Here is a 12,938-nt window from a genome sequence, read left to right as displayed (position 1 = left end):
AGTTTGACAAGATTTCAGGCATAAAACATACACTAATGTTGGAATTGCCTGCCACAATATGATGCCCACGCACTATTATATAGCTATCATAGATAAGGAGTCTAATTGAGGTTATGGGCAGCTCCAAATTCTAATTTTTTGGTGAAGCTTGGACCTTTGTGATAGCAACTTACTTACATTTGCTTGTAGATGCATGGTAGCTCCATATTCTAAGTATTTTTGCAGTGAATTTTAGGGCTTTCTAATAGCATTTAACTTGCATATTTTGGCATCAATGCAACACATTTACAATTACTAGCGAGAAAAGGGAAGAACATGTCAGAAGATCAAATCCAATGTAGTAATTCTTTCTTCAAACAAACATCAAAAGATAATCCCTAATGTTACTTTGGAGGAAAAAAAAAAAAGTCGAGAACTGGGTTCCCTCAACTTTTTGCATATTATTCTGAGAATAGCTGTTAATCTCCACATCCTAATGCTATTGGATGCATCTGAGGTCTTTAAGTAGGGGATGAGTTATGTCATAATCATACACATTCTTATTAAGAAGGCAATGTTGGATGATAAATGGTATTTCTTTGAGGAGTCACACATCAACACATGGTTTTGCTTTTTTTCTTAGTTCAAATCTGCTCCTTTACCTGGGTTGGCGCTATTCTTTCCGTGGTGCTAATGTGTTCACATTGAACCTGGTCCATTGGTAATTTTTGAATTACCATGGAGATCATCCTTGCCTGTAGTCCATGCTGGCCAGTCCTTGCATTTGATCCAAATGAGAGATTTGGCCAAACTGATAACAAGAAGGGGCAGTCTCCTGACATATCTATTTATAAATGCGGTATGATTCTTATTAGTAAACAATAAGATTTATTCGATTCATCATTAAACTATTTGTTTTTAGTCCATTTCTCTTTAGTTTAAGCTTGGTTAGACTTAGACAAGACAGTTCTTATCATCTGTTCTTATTATCCACAAGTAGTCATGATTCATGAATTTCTATGCTATCAAACATCTAGCCAGCAATTATATACCATTTCTCATTGGTGTTACAGGTAGTTGTTGGGAATTTTCAACTGTGGTTGCAGTTGAAGATATAAACAAAATCAGAATGAATGAGCTTGTCACTCTGTCCGAACAGGAGCTGGTCAACTGTGACAAAACCGAAAACCAAGGTTGAAATGGAATATGCATTTGAATTCATCAAGAACACTGGAGGGCTAACCTCATAGGAGATATATCCTTACAGAGCTGAAGATGGGAGTTGTGAAGCATCAAAGGTGACACATTTATTCCTATAGGTTTCCTGTCTACATCCTTCCCAAAAAGTTAAGTCCTTATGGAGAACAAATTTGCTGGTTTTTGTAGAAAAATTCTCCTATGGTACAATTGATGGGCATGAGAACATCCCTCCTAACGACGATGATGCATTGATGAAGGCTGTCGCAAACAAACCTGTATCTGTCGCCATAGAGGCTGGTGGTCTCAACTTCCAATTCTACTCAGAGATACTATGATCTACCTAACTCAAGGGTCCAAATCCTCATGAATGACGCAAATATATATTTGTCTAACTGGGTCAACTTGATCTCAGGGGGTATTCACCGGATCCTGTGGCACGGAGCTGGACCATGGAGTGGCAATTGTGGGCTATGGAACAACTGTTGATGGGACTAAATATTGGATAGTGAAACTCATGGGGACCTGAATGGGGACCATTGAACAAGTCGGCATGTAGCTAGAAACAACTTGATAAGCCGGTTGTTTATTTAGTCAGGTGATTTGCTATTTTTGAATGAAAAGATGGTAGTTGGGATTTTATTACATGCTTGTTTCCCCTATTACTTGCATTGCAATTAATGTCTCCTGTGTTTCACAGTTTTTGGTTCTTCTGTAAATGGGAGCTACCCTCTTCATGGACATCATCATATGTGGAATTGCTCCAACTCATATCAGCCTCATCTTCCAACAAACATGATGTGGCCAAAATCTCCATCATTCGTCAATGGCATGCATAATAATCCCCCTGTGCAACTTCATGGACTTCCTAGAGCACCATCTCATATGCTGAACACAGTTCTACCAATACATCACCATGTTGGATCAACACCAGCTGTAGAAGCTTGATGAAGAATGTGGCTATAGTCTTCAATTGCCTTCATTTAGAAAATCTAAACAATAAACTAAAATTAGATCAGCACCATGCATAATAGTCACCAATGTAGAAGCTTGATGAAGAACATGGCTATAGTCTTCAATTGCAACAAGGATCCAACCACTAGTTAATGCAGTGGACAAACTAGCGAACTTGGCAGGTTTTAAGCCAGCAGAAAGTGAGAATTCCAATCAGAGCCAACCCACCAAGGAGCCTACTTCAAAAAGCGAAAATCATGACGCCCTCAAGGTTCTTCAACAGGTGGTCTACCATGTGTATCAAAGAAAGAGGAGATTGTATCTTCTAAAAGCAGAAGAAAGAAGAAACAGAGAAAAAAAAACACTGAAATCTATGTATTGACAAGTATTTTATATGAGACCATAAACAAAAAGAATGCATATGAATTATTACTCAGTCGATTGATTCAGTATAACAAAGAAAATTTTTCTTCAATTTATTGATATTTCTTGTTTCAGGTTATTGAACAAGTTATTGTTTGGATAGGTTATAATTAAACAAGTCGTTGAACTTGTTACTTGGACAGATTATAGTTGAACAGGTTATTCAAGCTATTATTTGGACAGGTTATATGTTAACGAGACAAAATGTCCAAAGAACATGGCCTAAGGTATCTCTCATGTGCATTTACCCAGGAAACTAATATGTCCTGGAAATCTCACACACGATTCACAGGCACTCAGCGAAAATACACAGTCAAATGAAAAGAAACTTGTATTCATTCAATGGAGAGTAATAACAGTGGTCGGTTCTTCGAGAGACCGCCGGCTCTCCCCAAACACTCAAAATGTTTCTCACCGCCTGCCTCCCCCTATCCAGAAACTCCCATATATATTATTCCCTCCTGACATCACAACTAACTCCCTCTAGAAATATTCCCTCCTGACATCCTAACTCCCTCCCTCCAGAAATATTCCCTCCTGATATCATAACTAACTCCCTCTAGCAATGCCCAGCTGACATAGCTACGATAAGCACACCAATATCTAAACATTTCCCTCAACCGACTGCTGACCTGGCTTACGCTACCCTTTCCCTCTCCTAGCATATTTGAGGATAATTGGGGGCCTATCATTACCCGCCGCCCAAAGTCTAACCTTGTCCTCAAGGTTAAAATGAGGGAATTGGTCTCGAAGCAAGTCAAGGGGCTTCCAAGAGTCTTCAAAATCAGGCAGGTCCTGCCAATGAATAAGCACTTCCAAACCAGTAACTCCAGGCATAATGGATGGACGCACACCGCGCACGGCAGCTGGTTCCACAAGCATCTCCATATCAGCAGACAGAGTGGAAGGAATCACAGGAGAAGAGATATGGTTACCAATCGCCTTTTTGAGTTGCGAGACATGAAAAACTGGGTGAATCCGTGCATCTGGAGGAAGGTGAAGTTTATAAGCGATAGCACCAATTCTTTCCACAATAGCAAATGGTCCAAAAAAACGAGGGGCAAGCTTTTCATTGGCTCGGCGAGCTAAAGACTGCTGACGATAAGGTCGCACCCTCACATATACCAAATCCCCAACATCAAAATTCACATCACGCCGGCTCGCATCAGCTGAGTCCTTCATCTTTTGTTGTGCACGGTGTAGGTGAGCATGCAGCTCAATAAGTATAGCGTCACGCTAAAGGAGAACAGCTTCAACATCAGCATTAGCAGTAGAACCAAGCTCAAAGCGGGAGGATCACGCCCATAAACCACCTTAAAAGGTGTCATACAAGCAGCAGTGTGAAAGGAGGTATTATAGCTGTATTCCGCCCAAGATAACCAAGAAGACCAGCGAGAGGGAGAATCAGCCGCAAAACAGCGCAAATAAGTCTCTAAACAGCAATTAACCACCTCCGATTGACCATCCGTCTGAGGATGGTAAGCTGAACTACGACGCAATTCTGAACCTTGCAAGGTGAAAAGCTCGTGCCAAAAGAAACTCATAAAGACTTTATCACGATCAGACACAATTGATCGGGGAATGCCATGTAAACGAACAATGTTGTGTAAGAAAGCCTGAGCTACCGTGAGAGCTGAGAAATGATGACTGAGAGGGATGAAATGGGCGTACTTGGAGAGACGACCGACCACCACCATAATGGTATCAAATCCCTTAGACTTAGGAAGAGCCTCAATAAAGTCCATAGCAATATCCTCCCAGATCTGATCAAGAACGGGTAAAGGTTGCAAAAGGCCAGCAGGAGACATGGCTTCATACTTACTGCATTGACACACATCACAAGCCTGCACAAACTCCTAAACAGAGCATTTTATCCCCCGCCAATAAAATTCAGCTGATATGTCCGGCGGATACCAGTGTGACCCCCCACAACACCATAATGAAACTCTTTAAGAGGGGTATATATGGAGAAGAAGCAAGCAGAACCAATTTACCATGATAACAAAGGTGATCTCCAACTAAAGAGTAGGCAGGATAGGCAGCAGGATCCTGCTGTATAACATTTTTAATGTTGGCCAGAAAGGAACCAGTATCAACTTGCTCCTTAAGGTCATCAAAATCAAGAAAAATAGGGAGTGTAAGAGAATTTAAGTGCATTTCAGCAGGAACTCTGGAAAGAGCGTCAGCCACGGCATTTTCAGTACCCGGTTTGTACTGAATCTCAAAATCATAATTCATAAGCTTAAGGAGCCACTTATGATGCTCACCTTCGACAACCCGTTGCTCCAACAGATACTTAAGACTATGCTGGTCAGTACGTACCGTGAAGCGCCTACCGAGAAGATAGGGGCGCCACTTTTTAATGGCAAAGACAATGGCCATCAGCTCACGCTCGTAAACAGATTTAGACTGTGCAGACAGACTAAGCTTGTGGCTGCAAAAAGCTATAGGGCGATTATTCTGCATCAATACTGCACCGAGACCTGCCCCGGATGCATCTATCTAGATCAAGAAGAGCTGGGAAAAATCCGGAAGGGCCAACACAGGTACTGTCATCATAGCCCGTTTCAACTCCCGAAAAGCATTCTTAGCTTCTGCATTCCATGAGAAGGCATCCTTTTTAAGTTGTTGTGTCAATGACCATGCTATTTTACTGTAGTTACGCACAAAACGGCGATAATAGCCCATAAGTCCCAGAAAACTGCAAAGAGCTTTAAGTGAAAACGATTGGGGCCAATCAACCATAGCCTGGACTTTAGAAGGATCGGCAGAAACTCCAATCGCACTGATAATATGACCCAGGTATTCAATGCTAGGCTGAGCAAAGATACATTTCTTTGAGTTAGCAAAAAGACAGTGGGCACGCAACACAGAAAAGACCTGTTGAAGGTGATCCAAATGGGCAGCTTCGAAAGCACTATAAACCAGAATATCATCGAAAAACACCAGAACAAAGCGACGGAGGAAATTATGGAAAACAGTATTCATTAACGACTGAAAAGTCGATGGCGCATTAGTAAGACCAAAGGGCATGACAAGGAACTCATAATGGCCCTCGTGTGTGTGAAATGCGGTCTTGGGGATATCCTCACTACGGACACGAATCTGATGGTAGCCCGATTTAAGATCAATTTTGCTGAAAATAGAAGCACCATGAAGCTCATGAGAAGTTCTTCGATAACCGGAATGGGAAACTTATCCAGAACCGTGGCACGGTTATGGGCTCGGTAATCAACACAGAAATGCCAGCTTCCATCCTTTTTCTTGACTAAAAAGGACCGGGCTCAAGTAGGGGCTTGTAGTTGGTTGAATAATACCCGCAGCCAGCATCTCAGAGACAAGGCGTTCAATTTCATCTTTCTGGAACTGAGGGTATCTGTAAGGACGAACAGAGATAGGGGAAGTGCCACGCAAGACAATAGCGTGCTCCCTAGCCCGAGTAGAGGTAAACCCGTAGGCCTATCAAAAAACGTCTTTGAACTCACCCAGTAAAGAAGAAATTGGTAGAGACAGGGGTGTAGACAAAGTAGAGTTCAAAGAAGGATCCACCACCAGCAAATGTCTCAATTCCAACAAAACCCTTTGTCCCCCATGTTGCAAGTTACGCATCATAGCGTGCAAAGACACCTGAGAAGAACAGAGAGAAGGGTCGCCCTGTAGTTTCACACAAATACCCCCCAGAGTGAGCTTCATAGACATGTTACCCCAATTCATCACTGAATCACCGAGAGATGCTGACCATTGAAAACCAAGAATGACATCCGTAGAACCCAATTTCAAAGGGAAGAAATCTGCAATGACATCCAATTCAGGTAAGTTGAGGCAAACCTGACGGCAAACTCCATAAGTTCTCACCTCATCGTCGTTACCCATCTGAACTCCAAACTCGTGTGTAGGAGTACGGGGCAATTTCAACTCCTCGATTAAAGCTTCAGAGATAAAATTGTGGGATGCACCCGAGTCTATCAACACGACTACTTCACGCGACAAAATGCGTCCACTCACCTTAAGGGAATTAGCATCACACAAGCCCACAAGAGATGAAACACAAAGCACGGCCGAATCTGGAGCCGGAGCGATTTCAGTGTCATCCGAAGTGCTGTCCAAATTAGATTCATCAGAAGCAAATTCCTCCACATCATCCTGAACCCATAAAACCTGAAGTGATTTTTGAGCACAACGATGACCATGACTGTATTTCTCATCGCAACGGAAACATAGACCCTTCGCACGCTTCTGCTGCATCTCTTTATCGAACATTTTTTTGAAAGCTGGTGGCAAGGACTTAATAATAGGGACCGATGAAGAAGAAGAAGGTACCGCAGCACGTGTAGGTCGAGTGTCAGCAGAAGTAGTCACCTGCGTCACACATGAATTTATATGGGCTCTAGATGGGGATGTTGTGGGCCAACGAGGAAATAACCCCAATTGATAAGCCCAAAGGGCCTGGTTCTTATCCTCAATCTCCTGGGCTGCGACCATTTTCCTAATCAACACAACGGGTTCCATCTATCGGAGCTCGGCCTGGATATCTAGACACAACCATTAACAAACGCCGCTTCAAGGACTGATTCCGGCAGGCCACGTAAGGGAGCCGAGAGAACCTCGAACTGGTGGCGATATTCTTTAACAGTAGAAGATTGATGTAACGAGAAGAGCTGCCCCTGTAAGTTACCTTCCTGAGTCGATCAAAAATGCTCAAGGAAGAGCTCTTTGAATTCTTCCCAGCCACGAAAAGGTCGCCGACCTTCTTCCCAGTAATACCAAGCCAATGCATCTCCCTCTAAGCAAACAACGGCAGCTTGCAAACGCTCCACCGGAAGCAATCCATTAATTTCAAAATAGCGCTCAGCACGAAAAAGCCAGCCGTCTGGATTCTCCCCATCAAAAATAGGCAACTCCAACTTCCGAGGAAGAGAATCAGAAGCATGTTACGACACCGGCATCGAAGAAGACGTCGGAAATGCTGTGCTCCTCCCTTTGTCAGCAACATGACTCGATGAGAGAAATGGAGGAGAAACGTTAGTAGTAGTTAAAGGAGCAAAAGATACCTGAGGAAGATCACGTTGATGAAGCAACAGATCAAAACGTTTCACCAGACCTTGAATGCCTTCTTCCAGAGATTGAACTGAGCTCTCTAGAGTCGCTATCTTATCTGGATCGAGACGCTGAAAGTCATTATGTAAGCCATCCATCCCTAAACGAAAATCAGAATGCAGAGAAGACAAGCGTTCTTCGAATCCCTCCACCTGCGATGCCACCTCCTTAACTGTTACCATGGCCGAGGAAAGTCGGGCTCTGATACCACTGATATGTCCAGAAATCTCACACGCAATTCACAGGCACTCAACGAAAATACACAACTCAAATGAAAAGAAACTTGTATTCATTCAATGGAGAGTAATAACAGTGGTCGGTTCTTCGAGAGACCACCGGCTCTCCCCAAACACTCAAAATGTTTCTCACCGTCTACCTCCCCCTATCTAGAAACTCCCATATATATTATATTCCCTCCTGACATCACAACTAACTCCCTCTAGAAATATTCCCTCCTAACATCCTAACTAACTCCCTCCAGAAATATTCCCTCCTGATATCATAACTAACTCCCTCTAGCAATGCCCAGCTGGCATAGCTACGATAAGCACACCAATATCTAAACATTTCCCTCAACCGACTGCTAACCTGGCTTACACTGCCCTTTCCCTCTCCTAGCATATGTGAGGATAATTGGGGGCCTATCAGAAACATGGCCTAAGAATATGGCCTATTATTTGGACAGCTTATGTGTTAATGAGACAAAATGTCCAAAAAACATGGATTTGGGCCAAGGGGTAAAATTGGAAAGAGATGAAAAAATAGCAATTTACCCAGGAAAGTGGGTGTTGCAAAAGAACATGGGAAAATAAAGGATTTCATTTACCTGGATAAATCAAACAAAAAAAGAACATGGGTAAATGTGTTTCAGAAAAAATCAAAAAAAAAAAAGAACATGGCCTAAGTATTAGAACCACAAAGCCATAGACCCAAGTGGTATCAGGGTTTATTCAAGAAGAAAGCCAAGAGAGCCATGTGGGCATAACTGAAGTGTAACAACCAAGAGGCCAAGAAGCCAATAATTGATTCAGTGTAAGCCTATATAATAAGGCAGACTGCTACAGCCAGGATAACAGAAGTTACTACTCTCTCTCTCTCTCTCTCTCTCTCTCTCTCACGGTAGGAGGCTAGACACCTCGAACAGTTTCTGAGTTAGGTAGTACCTAACACTAAGCAGACGCTCTATGGTTTTCACAAAAGCTGCATGTTCACCAAATTCTTTTCTTTCCATTTTTTACTGTCAAACGGCATTTTAATAGAATTAGTTCTATCTATACCAGTATTGCATGTCTAGCTCAGGAAACCAGACCTTGTTCAATGCTGATGCACTTACACTGTATTGAATAATATGAAGTGCCCATGATTTACACCAAATCATACCATTATTTTCAATTCTAATAACACCACCCATCCCCCTTGTATTTGTTATTAGAGCGCACTTAATAACAAGCCCCCTCACAAGCAGATCAGGTGGTTGAGAACTCTTGCAAATGCCTTTGTTTGCGCAAGTGCTCTTAGTAACATTACTCCTTCAAAGAATTCCCTGAGTTATGTTAGGCAGTGTATGCCCTTAGCTCCAATTAGACTGATGTACATTATGACATTTATTGTAAATGAATAAAGTACATATTTGATTAATGCTATAGTGGTGTGTTTTTGTATTATACCCTTAAATTGGACACATAATGAGACTCGTGTTAGTTTAGAATGTTCACAGTCGTTGGATAAGTCTAGGGAGATTTATCCTGCTAAGGCTGACACTGATGTGCCGCCAAGTGTTGGGGTGGCCTGTCTCAGCTGCCAGGGTGAGACCCAAGGTACATGCAGTGTAGGTTTACTTGAAACCCTGAACCGGACCAGATTTTCAGTATTGCCCTGGACCTTGGTGATTAGTGGGCAAAACTAGAAAGTTACACCTAACCCCTAGACTTGATTATGATACTGCACTAGGTGTCGGATTGGGTTGTCTTTGATATGCCAATCAGTGATATCCTTAGCGAGGGTCAAAACCTGGGTATGTTGGGACAGTCCGAAAATTCATCTAAGTGGATGATCATAGTGACAGGATCAGCCCCTTTGTCGGACAAAGGTAATGACCGGGGATGCACTCTCTCTGATTGAAACCAAGACTGCCGGCAGCCGATTTCAATCGTTGAAATTTGTTTTACAAAATATATTTATATACGGATATACATATATATTACGGTTTCTAAACGTTTGCAAAAAGGTTTTAATTCCCGGGATCCATGTGAGTAGAGAGTGCAACACTGCTCCTTGTAGCTGAGGGAGAGGTCCTCTCTTGTCAGGTAGTGTTTGATCATTATGGACTGAGAGATTAAGTGTAAGACCATTGAGGGTAATACCTAATGGGCTAATCTTGCATCTGCCCACAGTCCCTGGGTTTTTATAAGGTGGCTTGGTCTAGGGACCACTTAGTGTAAGTGTTGGGCCCATTAGGAGTCCATGTGATGGGCTTCAGGGGGTTCACTGTCTTTTCAGTGAATTCGGCCAGGCCTTGTAACAGAGGCTGGGCTGAACCCATGTGGCTGATGTGTAGATCAATGTTTGGGTCCCACGCCATACAAAGAAGCCCAACTAGGCAGCAGTTTGGAAGCATTCTGAGCACTTAGACTTATTGGGCCTAAAGCCCATTTCGAACTGGCCTAATATGATTAGTTAAATAAGGGGGTGGATCCGGGATTAAATCAGCAGATAGGATAGGGTCTTATCCCTATCCACTCAAAGAGTCTAGATTCAAATAAGGATTTGAATCTGGAAACCTCCTGATAAGATTAGGAGAGAGCTGATCTAATCTACAGATAAGATAAGGACTTATCCTTATCTCTTAAAGAGAACTCCTTATCCAAATACAGATTTGGATTAGGAAACTCCTAATGAGATTAGGAACTCTCTTTAAGCCTATAAAAGGAGGAGGGGGCAAACCATTCAACCCATCCCAGCATTCCAGAGATCAGATCTCAGTTTACATAGAGAGAAGATAGCACCAGTGTGACTGCACCATCTTCTCCCTGCATTCTCCACCAGTTGCCGCCATACTGCCAGTTCGATCTCCATTGTAGGAACGATCAAGAAGAGTCTTGATATCAGTCTTTGGAGAAAGGCTAATCAGAAGTCGTGCTCACTGCCTCCATCGGATTCTTGCTAAAGAATTCGGTTCATTGGACGGACCCTACTGATTCTGCTCCACCATATGCTGTGTCATCTTCAGCGGGAGCAGTCTTTGGTGTTTTTCTTTGGGCGTGAACACCTTCATTGGGGATACTGCATCTTCGTATCAGGTATATCCCTCTCCTACTGAATTTTTTCAGATCTAGTTCGGTTCTTGGTTCAAGATTGATCCTTGAAAAGCAATTTTCTAAAACAGGGAATGTGATTCCCACATGGGAGAGAGAGAAATTTTTGAAATTTCGCCCAACCTACCTACAGGGTCCGGCCATCCATATGATGGATCTCTCATCCCTTCAATTTTCAATTCTAATAACACCACCCATCCCCCTTGTATTTGTTATTAGAGCGCACTTAATAACAAGCCCCCTCACAAGCAGATCAAGTGGTTGAGAACTCTTGCAAATGCCTTTGTTTGCGCAAGTGCTCTTAGTAACATTACTCCTTCAAAGAATTCCCTGAGTTGAGAGTACGAATCAAAGTGCTACTATAAGGAGTTGAGTCACTAGAAGATATTGACACCAAGGAAAAGGGCCGCTTTGTAAATCCCTCCCCCCCTAGATATTGACACAAATTCTGCCCCAATTAAGAATATCAGTATTCCTACTTGACCTCCACAAAGAAAGAGGACTTGTTAAGCTCAATTTGATGGAATCAGTTTGGATAACTGGGCATATAAGGAATAGGGATGTTTAGGGATGAGAGGGAAAAATACTTGGTTTTTATTCTGGCCCAATTGGAGTAAGAGATTCCCTAAGAGCTGAAATTTTGGCTTTAATTGAAGGAGTATAGAGAGCAAGATCTCTGAAAATTGGAAAATTAGTTAGTGAAGGGGATTCTAAATTGGTTGTGGGGTGGCTACTAAGTGAGGAGGCAAAACTGTGGAGTTATAACAACGAAAGGAAGAATTTCAAACGGTTCACACAAAATATGGAAGTGGGAGTTCGATGGGTCAAAAGGAGTGCAAATTCCTTTGTACATGTTCTCGCTAAACAAGGGGCGGGTAGAGATCAGTTGTTTTGGGCACAATTTCCTTTTTTTTTTTTTTTGATAAATTGTTTTGGGCACAATTGTCAAAAGAAGAAAAGTTGTTTCGGGGAGGGATAACAGGGTTTATGTTTCACTGCTTCTGTATTTTATCGTACTCTTGAGCTTTATTTCTAATATTAAAGAATTTTACAGTTACCGATAAAAACAAAAACTAAAAACTAAATTAAATTGATAGACATTTAAATGCTAAACTTATGAAATCTGATTAACGCCCAAAATGCGACCTGGTTAAGGTGTTCTAAAAATTATGGTTGAACTTATCTAAGTTTAATGAATGAATCCAAATGAGAAAATAAATAAAAATAGAGAAAGAAGAAAGCAGAGGCTTACGTCAATGATGGCGCCGGCAGCCTCTGTCAGAGTTGGCGAAATATCGAGCAAATCACGCCTAATCAGGTTTATGGACAGTGTGATTAGTAATAGAAGATTCAACTATCGAAATCAGGGAAAAATTAATGATGATGCGGTGCTGGTGCAAGGTGGTGGTGATCAGGAGGAACTAAAGAAAGAAATTACAAGTGAAGCTTCTCGTTAGACTCTTGAATGGCTTCTGATGGTAGATATTCTTCTATATTTGGTCGATCCAAATCCATCTCGGAGCTGGTTGAGTTGAGCTGACTCATTTTGGCACCTTCTTTTTCGGTGCCCTCTCTGTGGAGAGAGAAAGAGGTAGATAGAGTAGAGATGGGTAGATCCTCCTCCACTGCGGAAATTTGCCTCTCTTTCAGTACCTCCCTCTTTCCCACTTAGATTCCCTCTACTTTTTATATCCGCGCACCTCGACATTCCTTTGACACGTGTGGAAAATGACCATCCCGTATTTTGTACGGGCTACTATATCCATTATTTTGTTTGGATGCAAGTAAATTTGGGTTGAATTTCTTATAATAAAAATTAAGTCATTAAAAACTTTACAACTAAAATCCCATCCCATATAAAACAATAAGATCCACACTCGGTATCAATTAATCACTCAGCATATTAAAAGCTTTTTATGATGATTTTCCAAAAAACAAAAATAAAGAATACGGTGAATTTTTTTCCCACCAAGG

The 12,938-nt window shown here is 42.0% G+C and overlaps 1 protein-coding gene across 1 annotated transcript in view; it reads right to left on the bottom strand.

The window, feature by feature from the left end:
* Window positions 1-12,628, bottom strand: part of LOC148878146 (glycerol-3-phosphate acyltransferase 9-like) — a 59,535-nt gene extending 46,907 nt beyond the window's left edge. The window contains exons 1-2 of the mRNA XM_088949380.1: window positions 12,403-12,628; window positions 12,217-12,274 (exon numbers count right to left, since the gene is read on the bottom strand). Of these exons, the coding sequence (XP_088805506.1) occupies window positions 12,217-12,274; window positions 12,403-12,509 (165 nt within the window). The 5' untranslated portion in view covers window positions 12,510-12,628. The remainder of the gene's footprint in view (window positions 1-12,216; window positions 12,275-12,402) is intronic.
* Window positions 12,629-12,938: the final 310 nt, after the last annotated feature.

The sequence above is a fragment of the Nelumbo lutea genome, chromosome 1 (assembly GCF_056320005.1).
Source record: "Nelumbo lutea isolate HS-2025 chromosome 1, American lotus-T2T, whole genome shotgun sequence".
Taxonomy (NCBI): Eukaryota; Viridiplantae; Streptophyta; class Magnoliopsida; order Proteales; family Nelumbonaceae; genus Nelumbo; species Nelumbo lutea.
The sequence above is the reverse complement of the archived record's forward strand: the minus strand, read 5'-3'. Positions and strand labels throughout refer to the sequence as shown.